This window comes from Pezoporus wallicus, unplaced genomic scaffold (genome assembly GCF_028554395.1).
Source record: "Pezoporus wallicus isolate ANWC-B61680 ecotype Strahan unplaced genomic scaffold, APGP_CSIRO_Pwel_v1 contig_8042, whole genome shotgun sequence".
Taxonomy (NCBI): Eukaryota; Metazoa; Chordata; class Aves; order Psittaciformes; family Psittacidae; genus Pezoporus; species Pezoporus wallicus.
The window spans coordinates 4,139,911-4,158,006 of NW_026639380.1; the positions used below are offsets into that span (position 1 = coordinate 4,139,911).

The following is an 18,096-nucleotide window of genomic DNA, read 5'->3' on the forward strand; positions in this document are numbered from 1 at the left end:
TGTTAAGACAACATCCACTCTATGCTTTTGAGTCCCATGCTTCATTAGCTGAGAAATAACTGACTTTGCCTGGCCAACATTAGTCCCATAGGGATTGACCCATTGAAAGAAAAATTCTGGCATCATCAGGCTGAAAGAACACTTGGCTTATCCAGCTCCTGGCTGCCTTTATTTGCTTTCCTTGTCTGCCTAACTCAGCGACTCAAAATCCCAACTGTTGTTGGCAAAACAGAGGATGTTGCCAAAGGGCAGAGCCCTGTACCAGACCATGTTTATTCAGTTTTGGACTCTTAAAGGAGGTATCGACAGGAGCATGACTCTTCCGATATCTTTCTGGCCTCATAAAATATATGTGGTTAATGTCCACATGAAGACAGTAATGTACACTGGGAGAGAGTGTCTATTTAACTTATTGCAAGATCAGTGGGCATGCTCCCAAAGCTGGTGGCAAGGTGATGCAGAGGAGGACCACAGGATTTTATCTATTTTAAAATAGTCTGGGATACTGAAGCTATCAAGCCATGCAACAATGTCCAACCTCTTGAAGAGACTAAAGCACTTTCAATCAAATTTAACCTCCAGGAAACACTAGCGGTTTTGATGACAACTTCATCTGGAAGCATATGAATTCATCTGGAAGGCCATTTGCCTAGGTTTGGGAAACTACAGGTTTAAGTTCACAATTTTCCCAGCTCAGAGTGATTTTCTACAGCAAAACTTGAACCGCTCTGAACTGACTTGGGAAAGAGTCTACGGCATGCCTTGGCAATGCATTATCACAGAACATATATAGTCACTTTCTTTGCAGTCAGGATTGTTTTTTTTTAAGCAAAAGAAAACATTTCACTAATAATATTTCTCCAAAGTAAAATTCCATTTTTTCCCAAGTATGTGAAAGGGTTTGTTTCCATTCCACTAGAAAATCAAATAACTTTTCTGTACTTTTCATAGCACTAATTCCCATGTCCTCCTAGCCACCTTTCCCTTATCTTTACAGTAATGTAGGCCTCAAGATACTAAGTGTCCTTAGTCAAATCTTACATGTGTGACATTAGTAGAAAAAGAAACAACACTGACAGGCCCACTGAGATATTGACAATATAGTTCAACTGTGTATTATGAAAAAATGAAGATGGTAAAACACAATTTTAAATTATACACAGTAATTTTTTCACATTAACAATTAGAAGTAACAAATTCTATGAAGGAGAAACCTTCAAAGGGATGTACTTCTTAAATAATACATACAAAAATAATAATATGAAATTCAAATATTAACATCGATCTCTCAAGAGGCTTAGCCTTTCACCTTACTGGTGTCTTAGTTATGGTAATTTACTAATAAATGTGTTCAATCTTCATTTTAATTGCCAGTTCAGAAGGCTCTTGGCTGCAACATATCTGCATTATAAAGCAATGCTGAATGCGTTTCCATTTACTAGTCCCTGTCACACATTTTTTATGTCAGCATTTATTCTTAGAAAAGACTTCCACCTCCATGAAAATAAAATACAAACGTGTCTTACTTGAACTGTTTTAACTCTGTAATTGGGACTATTAAGACTGTTTTCAACGTTTTTATCCTCCTTTAATTTATTCACATTTCCCAGTTTCTCACTTAGAAATGCTGCTTTGATGGCCCTTACAGCTACCTAGGAAAAAAGACAAAAAAAACCCCAAACCCTAACATAGATTTTGCCTGTGAATGAAAGTGTCCACAGTACCTGGGATACAGGCCAACACCAACATCCTGCATCTCTCCATTACTGATGGTGAAACAGTTACAGGTCACCTGTAAAAACAAGGGAAAAAATCCAGGATTACCAGAATCATTTGAAAACCCCATACTCAAGTGAAAAAAACTTTCAAAATAAATTGAAGGGGCAATTGGTAATTGGATGGGAAACATGCAAACCCAACACTGGTGCTCTTTCATTTTAGAGCAACCACATCTGGGACACACTCTCCTGTAAAACTGCAGTGAATTAAAAGCAGAAATATCAGTATCCTGCAAAAATGTGGGGTTAAACACATGCAGAGGCCCTACCTTCCTGTCCAGAGTGGGGGGAAAAACGGCACACTACCCAGAGCCTGAGGAACTCATCCTAGAGACAACCTAGCAGATGAGAGTGACTGCTGATAAAAAGAATGTCTGTTTCCATGCAGGGACACCACTGATGTCAGGCTGCCATAGCACCTTCTAATAAGTACCAGTGGAGCCCAAAGAATATGGGAAGTTTTGAAGTAAATAGCAGCCTCGACTGTGGTAACCTGATATGGATACAAATGAACACATAGACTGTGCAATAGTGTATCTTTCACACTGTGGGCATTTTGGTTCACAAATAAAAGATCCCACAAAAAAAAAAGCATGCTGAAATTGCTATTCAAGAGAAATGCAACCTTTCATCTAATCTCAAATATTCAGTTTGATAGTATTCTTCATACAAAGCTAAAGTGGTTTTAGAAAAGAGTGGAGAAGAATAGAAGTTCCTTGCAAATTGATATAATCCTACCCCAAACTATCAGACTTAAGTTTCTTGGTATTTGCCTCCAAGACAGATCAGCACTTTGTAAATGATTGCAAGTATCATTTTCACCACCATAAACAAGAACCAGGACTCAGATCCTTATGTATTTTTTACATATCTGATTTTTTTTTTTTTATCAGATGATTCTTATTTTATTTTTTAGATAACCTGTTGGTCAGTTATCAATAACGTGATAATAATATATTTTACGTAGAAAAACACTGCATGATACTTCATATAACAGAAAAGTCCCAGGTCTCTTCTGCATAATATTAGATTGTTAATCTCATTAATTCCTATTAGAACAAAAAATTACTTAGAGTAGGATTTGGCAGACATGAAAGTTGAAATTTTACCCCTAGAGTAATAATAGTCCAGAACAGTAAATGCACACCTCTACTTTAAAGAGGTACACTAAGCAATTCAATAGTATATCTAATCCTCTACATTGACAAATTATTATTTATGAGATCATTAACCTTAAGGTGAAAATGAAATCCTCTTTCAAAATTTCTCACAAATTCTGACAGCAATGTTAATTTAAATAAATGTACATGCAGACGGGTATGTGTTTTTTTAAACAGTTAGACAATACTTTGATTAGTCTGTTATTTATGTGACCCATTCAAATGTTCCTGATCAATTATCAAAATCATATATCTTTATTATTTCTTTCCTGTTGGCATTGGATATAAAGTGTCAGACAACCTCAGAGCAAAGATTAGCCCATTTAAAGTGGCAATTATCCTGGTTCTAAAAATATTGACTTGATTTTGGCATTTATTGTAAAAATAATGCCTTCCAGGTAAAAGAGAAAGCAAGTAAGCTTATGTGAACCTTAGTGATCTCCAATGGATTATGAAGTAGCAGAGGTCAAACATCTCTTAGAACTATATGAATCCCTCTTCCTTGCAAATGTCCTATTATTACCGCAAAATGTTTATATTAACAATATTTAATTTTTACTTCTGTAGTTACAGACTGTTTCACCATTTTCTATTGAAGGCATGTATTCTATTATGTAAAAAGTTTTACACACAGAAGCCACAACACTTTTACTTTTTCTTAAACATGCATTAGCTTTTTATACTGGGATATATATGAAGAAAAACGTGAGACGAAAGCATGCTCTGAGATTCAGACCCCAGATTTTCAGGTGCTCTGAGGTGTGATTAACCTCTTTGGAGACAATATTTCCCCACTTTTAAACTCAGGCATGGAAAAAAAATAAATAAAAGGGTGATACACACATAAAGTGCACTACAGATAGTAGTAACCTCTGTTATGGATGCTTTCTATCCTCAGCAAATGGAGAAATGGAGAAGGAGGAACTGATGGTAGTGGGAGGAAGATCTCATCATTTAAGGTATAAGAAATTCTAATTTAATGACAACCCTTCATGGACAGTCAGCTGCTGGTGACACGTATGAAATACAAAATCATAGCCTATCAATTGAGGACGGGTTGTTTTTTGTTTTCTTTAACATTTGTAAAAAGTCTAAAAATCTACCAAATCTTCATTTCTATTTACATAAACTTATAGGAGCTTTTAAATCTCAGTTAAAGAGTAGTCCTGCCATGGGGAGTTCTGAGAGTTCAATTCAAAAGTCCATCACAGGACTTGATGTTGCAGACCACACCTGAAAAAAAAATCCATTTTCTTAGCTTCCTAGGATTCACAGATGTAGCTGAAATAAATCTGGAGTATCTAACACTGCTGTAGGAGAGCACAGATGAGCTGCTTGCTCCTGAAGCACTCATTTATGGATCAAAACCTACTGGATCTGGAAGTTAACTAATTCCATTTCTAGGGGAAAAAAACCCAAACAAACCAACAAGAGAAAACAATGTCATTGTCATGCACCACAGTATTTCCTTTAGGTTTCATGGTCACCCTGTGTTGTCTTTTTTCTGCTTAACTGAGTCACCTTTTTCTTAAACTATAATCAGGTTCTAATTCTGTGTGACCCCAATTTTAAAATAAGAAGGAATAAATAAATCTCAGCAATCTGGCACTTCAAAAAAAAATAGGTTCTATCTTACAAAGGCATGGCCCTTGTCATCTTAACTCCTGCAGGATCATTAATCTCAGTTACTTAATTTGTGGTGTTGTTCAGGTTGTCCCTTCTGATTCTTCTAAAAACTCCTCTCTATCCAGCTGCACAGCACTAAACCTGCATATCCACATACCGAGACAGAACAGAGTACTCACAAAGGTTGTTACACCCACAGATAAGGGAAAATACACACATATTTAAAAACTTCAAAGCTGCAAAGATGAATGCCTTGCCATTTCTAACATTTCTGAAATAACACATCTCCCAGCATGAGAACCGAGGGAAAACTCTCAGGGGAGAGCCACAGACTTTTCAGACCTCCACAATGCAAAACTTACTTAGGAATATCCTAGAGCTCTTCCAGGCTTATCATCATAGCCTGACTGGCCATACAGCTCACTAACAATTTAAAGAATCAGTTCTCAGTGTTTGAGTTGGCTCCATGGCAATAAATCCTGCATGTTTATTTAAAAGCAGCAGCTATTTCAAACAACAAACTGATTGAATTAAGTAAAAAGAGCTGCTCTTTTGAGAGACTGTGCGTTTTAGAGGGGTATCCTGTACTCCTTAAGGCAACCTAAGTAGAAGACATAATCTTTTGCAGACTGGTAAACACACAGCGAGTACACCAGTTTTACTGACTGGCCGTTATTCTCAGGCATACTTTAACAGCAAACAAAAAATACTGCAATCTGTTAAAATTTATTTCCTCTCTGAGTGACACATAAAAAATCTGTAAATTTACCTCATAAGGAGGTCTCTGTTCTCAAGACGTCTGGAGCTACTGTCTGAGTAATCTCTGCCTCTCCCAGATGCACAGTCTAGTGGACAGCCATGAAGATTTATTTCAGTGTTTGCATTTTACAGGATATGAAGGCTTCAGTTTGGCAACATAATGAGTTGAATTTGCTTTCAGTTCATATTACTTTATACTGTGGAGTTGCACTTGAATTAAATAAAACAGACTCAGACACGATAGCAGGCCATTCTAGATTTGGAATTTCAGACACTAAGACAATGAAAAATGTCAGTAAGGGAGTATGAGGAAGAAAAAAATCCAAACTGAATCATTATTGCCTAACACTTGCTGAACATATCAAATCACAAACACCAGGACTAATAATCAATCATTCCATCCTCAATGTGCTCCTGTACGCTCCTGCAACACAGTGAGGCAGCTCTTACAACATTTGTAAGAAACCCTTTAACAATAAGGACTACCAAAAGTTATCTTACACTGATGGGTTCAACGTCATTTTTAGCTTTTACATACGATGACTCCAGATATCTCTGTTAATGGTGTGTCACAGCTGGTGTATTCTAACCAACCACCAGAAGCCATAACTAACCCTTTTTTTCCCGAATTTATGAACCCAATATAATGTAAATTAAAGATATTAAAAAGCCTTCATGGATTATTAAGTTTCTTATTCACACGAAAGCTGGCTAGGTACGCCTGGTCACTTGCAAATATTTAATAAAAGATGCAGTAACCAGTTCTCATGTTAATGGGCTTCTCAAGAGACTCAAATATTGTCCAGGAGGAAGGGATGGGCAGAAAATACTATGCAAGGGGCACACTAATTCAAATGACCAAGGCATACCCCAGAGACCTTCAAGCACCACTACATTCCACTATAACTTTGCACTGACAGCTCTTTACCACTCAAGTATGAACAGATAGCAGGCACAGATGGTTGATAGATCTTAAATCTGCTAATTGTTTCATTTGGCACACGGAGCGCTAGAGCAACAGTTCTAAACACAGCAACAGTGCTAAACACAGCAACAGTGCTAAACTGTAAATGCACAGTATGCCATGGGAGTGACAGACCTGTGAAGCCCCTGTTTTGTGTATTTCAGTCAGCTGCTTGTAGCCACAGCCCATGACACCCAGGCTTCCCATGCAGTCAGAGCTTCTTGATCTGTCCGTTGGACAGGGTATTACAGAAGGAGAGAGGAGACAGGACAAGGTGGGAAGGCATCTGCTACCAGAATGGTGTGCTTGAAAGGAGCCCTGTTACAAGGCACATTTGCAGACAAGACCTTTGAGTCTTGCATACACATGCTTGCATGTTTTACTAAATCAGGAATTTTCAATCCAGTTCTGCATTGCATTGCACTTGAGACCTACCTACTGGCTTCCACAAGGACCACAAAAACAAAACCAGATGAGAGACATCAGAAGGATCAAAATAAACTAAGGAAAAGAATGATTCTTTGGTGTTTTCTTCCAGACAAAAATCAAAACACCTTAGTATGACTTTGGGAAAGCTTTGTCTTATTTAGATTTTCAGACTAAGAAAAGGTGACTAGTACTTAACTATTTGTGACAATTGCTCAAAGCCAAATTTTGCTGCAATACCACAAAATTTGAAGAAGTTATATTCCTTTCACTCCGTGACTGAAGTCACAAATATTTTATTTTTACTTCAAGAACAATTTGTCCTACTAATCTTCTGTGACAAAATACCAATGTTTTTGCTGAATTAGAGACTACCATTACTTCAGAGCTATTTACAGCAAAGATGTGCTTTTCCAGCTGTTAAATCTTCATCTTATGTGCTTGGAGGTCTTTCTTCACATCAACTATCAATATTTCAGGCCTTTTTTCCTATCGTAGCATGTAAGTTTCTGTCAAGTGTGCAGAACACAAGTATCCATTGCAAAGGGCTGTCACCACCTACAAGGTAGCAGACCAGAAATTTGGCCTGACATTAACAGATGATTTAAAGTTAAGTGTGCTTCAGGCTCCCCTTTTTAGTAGTCAGTCAAGTGGTGCAATTTTGATTGGAATAGAATGAAAATAGGTCATAGCAAATTACCTCCTCTTGTCTTAACCCCAAACATACTTCTCCTATCTTTCAAATAAAAATATTTAGCCATGCAGGTAAATATATTTGATTACCAAGAATTTCAAAGCCATCATCACCAGGACAAATGTTATGTTTGCTATAGGTACTTTTTTTTTTAAGAGTATGCAAGGTGTAGTCATAAACATGAGACTTGAAAAGGTGAAGCCTGAAGCATGAAAAAAATTGTACTCTTTGGGTAACATGAAACAATTTGAAGTTTTGTGGGGCTCCCAATAAAAATTTTGTGCAACCTGTCCTAACCTTTCCATAAATTTCTCCTCTGACAACAGTCAGCAAGTCTCATGTTCCCTTTGGTGAAATTCTAGCTTTTACCCAGCTCTGCAAATGTTATTATTCCTGCTTTTTGGAACAGAACTGAAATGGATCTATTTCTGGAGCAGAACTGAAGAGACAGTTGCAAAGCCACTAATGGATCACATTACAGCATGCTTGCAGCATTTGGCATTATTAATTGGAGTGAAGTAGAGGCATGACATCCTTCTTTTCATCCTCATTTTCCTGCTGGTAACTCCACTCCTGTGAAATGGGGCATAGTTATTAACTTGATGTCAAAAGCCACTGCATGTCACTCTATTGAAAACAAACTGCTGTTTATCAAATGAGATCAAACTTCATGGGCATCCAGGAGTGGTTAACTAACTTTGTATTTGTCTTGCCTACTTTGTTAGATAGCTGTTTATCTGCTTTGTAACAGTATACTAAAAAAATAAACATTGGAAAATTAGATTGAGATTCAGTTATGGTTGCTGGTATGAAAATTACATAAGCAAAAGCAAAACGTTAATGAATTACTCTTTTATAACTTCAGCTAATAATACAGGTGGAATAAATTGCTGTCTGTCAGCTCCCATTACCCAGATTATTTCCTTAGGCTAGGCAGCCTAAGTTAGGCGAGATGAAACCTAGCCTAAGTGTTTGAGGGTTTGCCGACTTTATTCTCACAGAAGAAATATAATTGTTATTCTTTCTGGAAGTGCTTGTTGAGCTAGAAATTCAAGCATATTTACCTCTTGAAGTTTATCATAAGCCTTTGGATCTGGTGTATTGGCCTTAGTGTATTTTTTCCTCTCTTTCCTCTTCCCTTTTTCACTCTTTAAATACTGCCCAACAATTTATTTTATACTGGAGGCAGAGGGAGATGAAAATATGGGGAAATGTTTTTCATACAATGTATTTAAAATAGAGGAGGAAATTTCAAAAAGAGTAGGAAAAAAAAAAAAAAGAAAAGTAACTTCCAAAATGTGATGGCGTATTTTAAAATCTTAAAAATTTAAACTAATAAAAAGCTTGATTTTGAAAAATCTTCTGAAAAGGGCAGGAAAAAAAGAAAAAAAAGTTTAGTTTAGAAATGTGGAAAGCTTTTTTGTTCTTGTTTTGAGAAAAAAAAATCTCACTATTTTTTTTTCTTTTCATAAACAGCATGAGTTTTTTTTGAACCAGCTCTAGTTTCACTTTGCCACTTAAGTTACAGCCTAAACCAGAGATGACTGGGGAGTTTTAGAATTGAGGCTAAGACTGTGTTTTTCTTAGTCTGGTGAAAAAAAGTACACAGAAGCCACTCATACCGGCATATGACACTGTAAACCTGTATGTGTCCATGACCACTGCAAAGCAATGTCAACTACAATCTGCTGCTTTGGTTTGTATTAACCAGACAAAAGTTCAGGTTCTCAAAATGTTTGCACGTCAAGGCCCAAAAGAATACTGATATCACTGACAGTTCCTTCCATTTGTCTTATGTTGTTTCCCTATAGATAAACTACTACTAGTTTTCTTTTGACAGTTCATAAAAAGGAATAAGTATTGGGTTTTTTTTTGCAAATCATTAAAAAAAAAAAAACAAAAACAAAAATGTACTTAAGTTATTAAGACATAACATATTTTTCAACATATTCTTACCATACAAACTGGGTGACATTACTACTTCTAAAAACCAGTGGGCCAGACATACCCTTTTGTAAATCCATCACCATCAGTGGTCTAAACCACCTTTCTCCTAATTAAAGACCATTGGAAATTGGTAAGGCAAAAGGAAACATGCACTGGGTTCTTCCAGATTGCTTGCAGACCAAACATCTGCTGAGAGCAGGTCATTTAAATTACATGCAAAAGTATAATTTGAAAATTATATGAGCTGTTCACAAAATGCCAATGTAGAATTTTATAAATAAAATAAAGCCCTTTTCAGTCTTTTGGCATTTGCTTAACACATGCCTGTAAAACGGTTTTGAACTCACTCTTATGCCTTACTTCCACAGACAGCATAAGAACAGCATTGTTAAATATATGACTGATGATACTGTACCACAGAAGGTGTTCTGCATGAGACAGGCTATAACTGCCTGAGGCCAGTGAAAAGGAGTAGAGCACCACCTGATATTCATCAAATATATTAAGTCCAGGTGGCAATTTGAAGTTTAACAGAACAAACAGTAAAACTGAAACAAAAAGCCCACTATGTATTTAACCCTGAAACACACAGCTGATTGCCTTAATGAGAGGTCTTTGGGAGGAAAAAAGAGTAACTGTCTATTAAAGGCACTGAAGAGGTGGTTAAATCCAGACCACAGTTCTAGACCCCCTTCTGACTGAAAGGAAAATCTGATTGCACTGTGACCATGTGCACTGGCACAGAAGGGTAAATATGATCATATCAGAAAATAGCAGGGTATGACATAGCAGAAAATACAAGTCAAACTCCATTTCCTTCCCTGGACAAAATAGAACAGTATACATTTAAGGTAAAGATGTGATACACAGAAGAAATCAAAGCTAAAGGAGCAATTTTAAGGCCTGTATAATTCAAGTTGTCAGTACTCAAGGAGCTCCTGGATTTCTATAAGATGTGTGCATTCTTAGTAACTCTGGAAAATCAACTGCCCAATGGTTTTCAGCTAGCTTCTTTTTTTTTTCCCCAACATCTTTTTTTTTTTGTCTATTTCAAATATTGCTCTGATCAGGAAACAGTTGAAATAATCTAATTTTTGGAATTCCGTAACATTAGATATGTTTAGTCTCAATGCAGTACATACACTTCTAGTTACTGTGAGGCACAACTTTCATGCTGATGCCACTCATTTTCTCATTCCCACAGTGCTAGTCTGACAGTCTTGGACAATCCTATTTGATGATAAGACACGGTAAGTCAATGATTTTAACAATACCAAAGACAATTTGCTAGCAGTATGCACTATATTTGACCATATTGGGAAATGACAGGGAGTTAAGTCAGAAAATAAAACAAAAAAATCCTGCTCTACTCCTTTGGATCCACAGGGTGCATTTGGCACTCAGAATCTAAACCAAAGCATCTGAGGGCTGCATTTCCCATTGGTAGGACAGAGTGGGGGATTTTGCTCGAAAAGGCTCTGGATGCTATGACCTGTTCCATTCAGAAATGCCTGGTTAGTTGGTACCGAATAACAAGAACCTCCTTTTCATATTTTGCATTTATTTTTCTTTGATTTTTGTTAAGTACTAGTAGAGAAAAGAAAAAAATAATTATTTACTCGAAAATAAGCTTATAAATTAAGCTCAACAAAGAATTCCTCGTCAATGTGACATCAGATAATAAGTTGACAAAAGAACTGTAAAATAACTATGCAGAGAGTAGCTTTTATTAGCACAGCTAGGATCATAGCTTGCAGAAAAAGTCAGGAAAAAGCCAAACTCCGATATATGCTTCCTATTTTGTAAAATCTCTTAAGGTATACAGACTGTAAATTGGTGAGAAAATGCTCAAATAATTGCATTATTTGATCTTTCATTCATTAAAAAAATAAAAAGTCTCTATCAGATATCTTGGAAATACAGAAATAAAGGAAGGTTAGACAAACACTGCGCTGAGCTCACGGTTCAAATGCTTGTGGGTAGCTAACTAAAGTTCACAGACCTGCATGTAATTGCTGTCTACAGGAAATACTTGCATTAGCAAAAGAATTTTCTCCTCACTCGTTCACCTTTGCCCTTCCACAAACTCAAATAGCAAAGAAACCTTTCTGTGAAGAGAACTTTCCCCAGCTCTATGAGATGAACTAGATTTAAGACAAAGGAACAGAATCTGACAACTTCTCAGAAAGATTATTTTAGCAAATATTAAATGATAAAGGATATACGTTTCTAAAAATAAGCTTGGAAAAAAAAATTTCCACTCCCTGTTCATTTGTTCTTGTTTAGAATCCACACTGAATTATGATTTTTTTTTAAAGTTTGTATATTTTTTTTTAATCTTGTAAATCAGAGCACAAAATTTGCACTTATATTAATGCAAACTGGCAGTTACTTCACTGTCATCAGATGAGTTACACAGAACAACAGTTAGGTAGGAAGAAGGTTCACAAGTTGAACTAGAATTAAAATTTCTGTGAGCACTGAAATTTGGTGATTTAATTCCATGTGGTTAAAATTCTGTACATATCAGACAAAACAAATCTTTGCTATTAAGCATCTGCAAACCTTGTGTTGCTCAATTCTTGACCTAAGCTATTCACCACAAAAGCCTCAACTTCCCATTAAATACTAAAATAAAAAGAAGTTTTTAAAAAATAACCAAACCACAAACCAGACAGTAGATGAGATAGCATTAAATAGCTTGACTAGTCAAACTGGGAAGCTGACCAAACATTTCAAAAATAGAGTGCAATTTTTTTCCCTCTAGCTTGAAAGACACCGAAACTTTGCCATTATAAAAAATGTCTGTGTTTTCCCAGCATTCAAATGATATTTACAAAGTGACTGCCATAACCCTGTATTGTTTCGTGTGAAAGTGACACTTTTGCCTTCCAACAAGTATCAATATTTCTTTATAGGAAAAGCTGTATCATCTTTAATCATATATGCAAGACCAGGAAAATAAATATCACTAGTATACCCTGGAAAGCTGATACATACCAATATGCTTTAATTTTATTTTCTTCATCTCACAAGCTTTAAGCCAATTCAATTGTTTTCATAACCCAGATTCAAGATTTCAGAAACCTTAAGAACAGACACAACCTCTGCATTTCAAGGTCCCAACATTAACTACAGTCTGAGAAAATTACCATGGTGCTGTGTTACAAATTTCAAGCAAGAAAGATGGCCAAGGTGGCTGTGCTGGCTTTACAAAGGTAGCTACAGATTTACAAAATACCCCTTTGATTCACAACACTCTCCTAGTGCTTTATGTTATTTTCTTCAGATATGCAGATTCACTCTCAACAAATCTTTACAGTCTTCATACTCCTTATCTTGAGCTTTTGGTTTTGGTTTTGTTTTTTTTTTGCTTTGTGCAAACCAGATCTTTACATATACCCAAGACAAGCAAACCAGTTAGATAAACAGCAACTTCAGCAAGTTACAAGGAGCAGCTGTCACTTCTATTACACCTGACAAACCCCAGCATGACAGGAAAGAACGTACTAATTTTTGGTCACAACAACGCAAGTTGGATCCTACCAAATTTCTCATCTCCACCCCTAATGAAAACTCTATGTTTATACCTTGAAGCAATTTCAAAAACATCACAGAAACAAAGAAAGAGCAAGACTGGATCAGAAATATGAACCACAAGGCACGAGGTTTTTCAGATCTACTGCTGCATTTCTCTTCACAGTTTGCATTTTGACACTGACTCTCCTCCTTATGTTCGTACTGGTTTTATCCAAGCATAATGCCAAAAATGTACATGTCAAAATGCATTCTTCCTTGATGAACTAAGACCTTTAAAATCCAATATTCTGGCCATGATTATTTAAGAGCACATTTTTCTTTCCTCTGGGACTTGTCTCCCAACTGCCTACGGAAACTTTACCTTTAAATTGCTGTACTTTCATGAATAGAATGAGGTAAAAATAAAAAATAATTCCTAAACCCTAGACATTTCACCCTGAGGAACCATTCATGATACAATAAGAATTTAAAACAAAAATTGTAATATCACACTAGGTAAGGTTTCATTGTTATCTGTTGTTATGAGAGTCATATGAGCACAAAGTAAACTCATGCTTTCTTTCACAAACGAATGTGGAAACAATTCTCTTTTTTATATGTTATGACAGAAAAGAGCAATTTGTTCCATTAATAGCTGTTTAAATTACAATTAAAATGTATTTTTAAAGCATTTTACATGCTGTGCTACTCTTGGCCATTCATCTTAAATTTAAATCAGCGCATTAAATGACCTTTAGGTCATCTATCAAGAAATTAAAATATCAGGATACCAAATACTTCCACATTTTTTTTTTTAATATTGAGCTCATCCTAATGAAAATGCACAACATATTAAAAGTTTGACTCAAGGAATGATCTGTTCTGTTTGACCAGTCTTTCCAGACTGAGTCCAAGTGTTTTCCCATAGACAGTAAGTCACATTACCTCCTCAGTGAAGCTGAAACAGGTACCCCTTTTCATTGGCACGGCTCTTCCTAACTACGAATGAAGTGCTTACTTCTCTTAAACATCATTGCTATTACTTTTTTTGACATTTTATACTTGCTTTGATAGCAATGCATCCAACAGTCTTGATATATCATTTAAATCAATTGTTCAGTTTGTATTAAAAACAAGTATGTGAAAATTATTCCCTTGGACAAAATATAAAATTCTAAATCTGTTCCTCCAAACTACATTGACAACCATCCAGTTACACATCCATGATTTTTAATAAAGATAGGAAGCAAGAGAAGGAAAAGTAATAAAAACTATAAAATAACTGAATTAAGAGAAATAAAATAGAAGCCAAAATTGCAGGAGATAATGTATTCAAAACACAAGTTCAAACAGACAAATTCTTCATGTTTCAAATACCAGTCAAGGCCAACAGTGTTTAATTTCCACCACCTGTTACTCAAAGGCGTTATGCAGGCTCCGCTAGAATATAAATAACGTTTTGTTTTAAAAATTAGGGATGTTACACATCTTAATTCACTCAGCAGTTCTAAGCAGCAATCCAGCTTTGACACGGAATGTGCCGGTAAGTGCCTGGCAGTGTACTCTCAAAGATGTCGGTGCAGCAGTTTTTGCCTCTTCATGCAAATATAGGGCTGAATTCAACCCCTTGAAGCTGAAACTCCACCTGCCTGTGGATCCCAAGGTCCCTGACTCTAAGCTATTCTCACCAATTCACAAAAACTGCCTCTTATTAACTAAGAAAACCTTTATCTGTGGGACAACTGAGGCTACATAAATCATACACCTTACCTTGCAAAAGTGGCTGCATAAATACTGGGGTCCATTCACTGATCTCTTCTCACCCAGTCAGCACCTAGAGATTGTATTTTCAACTGTCCTATTGTAAGAATGATTGAAAGAACGAATACTTCCTTGATACCTTCACTGTATGGTTGTCTGATGCTGCTTTACAAGTAGAGAGTTTGTCGCCTAACTTTGCACACACTAGTCAGACATTCGAAGATGGAAAAATCTTCATGCTTTGCTCTTGTGTGAGAAAGAGGTCCTGCTTATGCAAGTGCAAACAGAGAAGTTTGGTTATCAGCTGAGCTTTCTCAATTACCTCAAAAGGGTAGCTCACAGGTTACTGCTGCCATGCCTTATCTGCTTTAGTAAGTCACCCTGCAACCCACACCCCATAAATGGCTTATTCACCTACTTAAGTATTGCTATTCTAATTAGAATTAGTTGTGTCTTATTGCATCTAAAGTCTCTGAAATGTAACTACTGTAAAAAAGGGTAATTTTAACTTTAAACTTATCTTTTATTAAATAGACATGTGATTTTTATGCAGAATATGGCCACTGGGAGGATTCCCAAAGCAGAAGATTCACAGACAACCCCAGGACCTGTGCATGAGATGGGAACATAACAGTAACAATTGTGTGGGATGGCTTTTTTGGACGTTGCTTATTGATAAATGTGTCATTGAGTAACACTGACAATATTTAATGAAATTAATGCAAAAGTCTTTTACCGAAGGAAACACGTTAAAGCGAGAAACCAAGTGAAGAATGCTCAGCCTTGATAACTAAACAATGATCTGTTTGTATGACAATACTTCCATGAGACTGGGCAACAACAGCAAAGGGCAGGTAAGCTGACCAGGCTTTAGGAGAGATGCATTAGTACTGGCATGTGGGGAGATCAAAGCAGAGATGTTTTTGTCAAAACAAAAATAGTGATTGAATGGCTACATAAAAGCCATTATTTAAAAAGCCCTATCTATCTATACAGATCTGACAAATCTGTTCCAAGACATATAAAGAGATGATTGCAAAATAAATCTCACTGATATTTACACAGACTTCACTCTGCCAGGTCTGTGTGCATGACTATGAATGTACTCGTCACTTCATGTGTTTGTCTAAAAAAAGACTCGTTATTTAACAATACAGTCTTTGGCAGAAATTTTTGCAAACCAAGTATCCATAGTAACTAACTGCACAATAATGGAATTTGGGTATTATTTGTTTCAAAATTATTCACAAACAAAAATGCTACACACTTGAATTAATAAACATCTAAGCCTGTGCATCCTCTTCATTTCCATGAGTAAAAATGTTTATCCTAATTAGAGCTGAGCAAATAATTTTTAACAAATCATTTACCCTCCAAAAGCAGTTTCTGTCTTTACTTTTGGAATCCCTGACAGTAATTATAAATCTGTCATAATTCATTCAAAATCAGCTCAAATCTTTCTTCCTTGTTGTTGCTGGTTTTGAATTCAATGAGCCAATCATGGACTAGGTAGTAAAAATTCACATTCAAATACTGAAAATGTGACAGTCACAGAGTCTGCAGACAAATTGGCTGACTTAAAAACTGAAAATATTGTACCTTATTGTGACTGCATTGCAGCATAGATGCTAAATGTAAATAACGATCCCAAAGACAAGCTGGAAGAAGCTCTGCACTAGAATAGCAGCAACTAGTGGAACAATAAATCTTGGAAAATATTAATTATTTTTTAGCCCACACAGAAATTGTCACTCAGTCCATCCTGGGAATTATTATTTTGGAGGGAAACTTTTCATTTCTTCTCCCATTATCAGATTATTATTGGAAAAACTACTTAAATGCTTTCTGAAAATGATTGGGATAAAAAAATAAATAATATTTCAAACTCAGGAAGTAAAATAATGGAGCACTTCGTCAGTAGGAAGGAATAAAAGGTAATGTTTTGGGAGATTCTTTCCTCATTGCAGCTTCTCACAGAGCTTTGCTTCTGCTTCTCACTTTGGCAATTCAGTTTTGTGGCTACAGTTTGAAACCAGAGTTCATCAGGCCTGAAATACTGTTATTTATCTGCATATCTGTAGCTTTATATATATATTTGCTCCAGGACATCAAACAATGTATAATATTAATTAGTTCAGTGTTGCAACAACCCTGTGAAGAACAGAAATGAGGAACTGAATCATAAAGAAGTTGAATGTAACACTAAGGCCATAGAGTACATCAGCAGCAGTTTGGCATAACAAAGAAATTATTTTAGCCTTTGTATCACAGAATTATAGTATCGTTTAGGTTGGAAAAGACCTTTAACATCATTAAGTCCAACTGCCCAAAAGGTTTAGAGTTAAAAAGAAAACACATTAATGTTCTTAAGAAAATAACAGAAGCACAAAATCTGCAGTTGAAATGGCATTCCTGGCTTTACACCTCCCTTTGGCACATGTTGATGGTGCCATGCTGCAGTAAATCTGAAAGCGCAGTGTTGGTCATGTTATACCAGTTTAGGGGCCATGTATTATTTCATGTCTTCCGTCTTGGCTGCATGATGCTGTGAAATCAGCTGGTAGTTCCAATATACTTCACTGGTGCATTTTCAGTCTGCATTTGCGTTTCTCCATTTATGCAGATTACTGCATGCCTGTTAACTGCCATTACAGACCAAACTCATCACAGAAAACAAAAAAGCGAGCAACACAAAGAGGAGGGAAAGAAATCCCCTCATCAGCCAAAGCACCAGAGCACTTTCAAAAGTTCAACCATGAATCAGAAAGCAAAATCCCTGAAGAACTGGGGACAGGAGCAGCCAAACTAGCACAGGGAGGCCATGCAGCCCACCTCATCCGCTTGCTGCAGGGCATTCGCCATCCCCAACGCTGCAGCCAGCCTTGGCAGCGGTGATTTTGCCTCTTGACAGTTGCTGTGCATCCGAAGGTGTGCCTGCTCTGGGGAATGGCTCCCCTGGGCCATGCTGGGTGAGGGGGGAAAGCAGTGGCAGTGGGGTGCTGCCATGTCTACACCCTCAAATGCAGGTGACTGTCAGACCAGGAGGATATCTAGGAAGGTGGGACAGGCCCTGGCTGCCCCAAGGTCCTGGGGGACCCAGAGGCCAGCCCACACAGTGCCACTTTACATTACTTGCTTTCTCCTGTGAATCAGGTCATGGCTATGAAAAGATTACTACTTAAGACATAATCACAATGGAAACATAATTATGTCAGCCTGACAGCAAATACCCTCTGTTCCTCCTCCTCCTCACCCTCCATGACTGAGGAATACTCCCAGGAAAATACTACAGAAAACAGGTTTAACAGAAAACTAGTGCATAAACAGACGTCTCCAAAACAGGTCTCAACAAAACCACAGCAATTCTGGAACAATTTAATTTAATTTTTTTTCACTCAAGAAAATGTGACAATATCTAAAAGCTGCCTTTCCCCTTCCCCTTCTCCCATGAGGAAATAGCCC

At 36.7% G+C, this 18,096-nt stretch overlaps 1 protein-coding gene across 3 annotated transcripts in view; it reads right to left on the bottom strand.

The window, feature by feature from the left end:
* SMYD3 (SET and MYND domain containing 3) overlaps positions 1 to 18,096 on the bottom strand; it is a 395,661-nt gene that overhangs the window by 82,665 nt on the left and 294,900 nt on the right. For all 3 annotated transcript variants that reach the window (XM_057414468.1, XM_057414467.1, XM_057414469.1), the window contains one exon: positions 1,725 to 1,792. In XM_057414468.1, the coding sequence (XP_057270451.1) occupies positions 1,725 to 1,792 (68 nt within the window). The remainder of the gene's footprint in view (positions 1 to 1,724; positions 1,793 to 18,096) is intronic.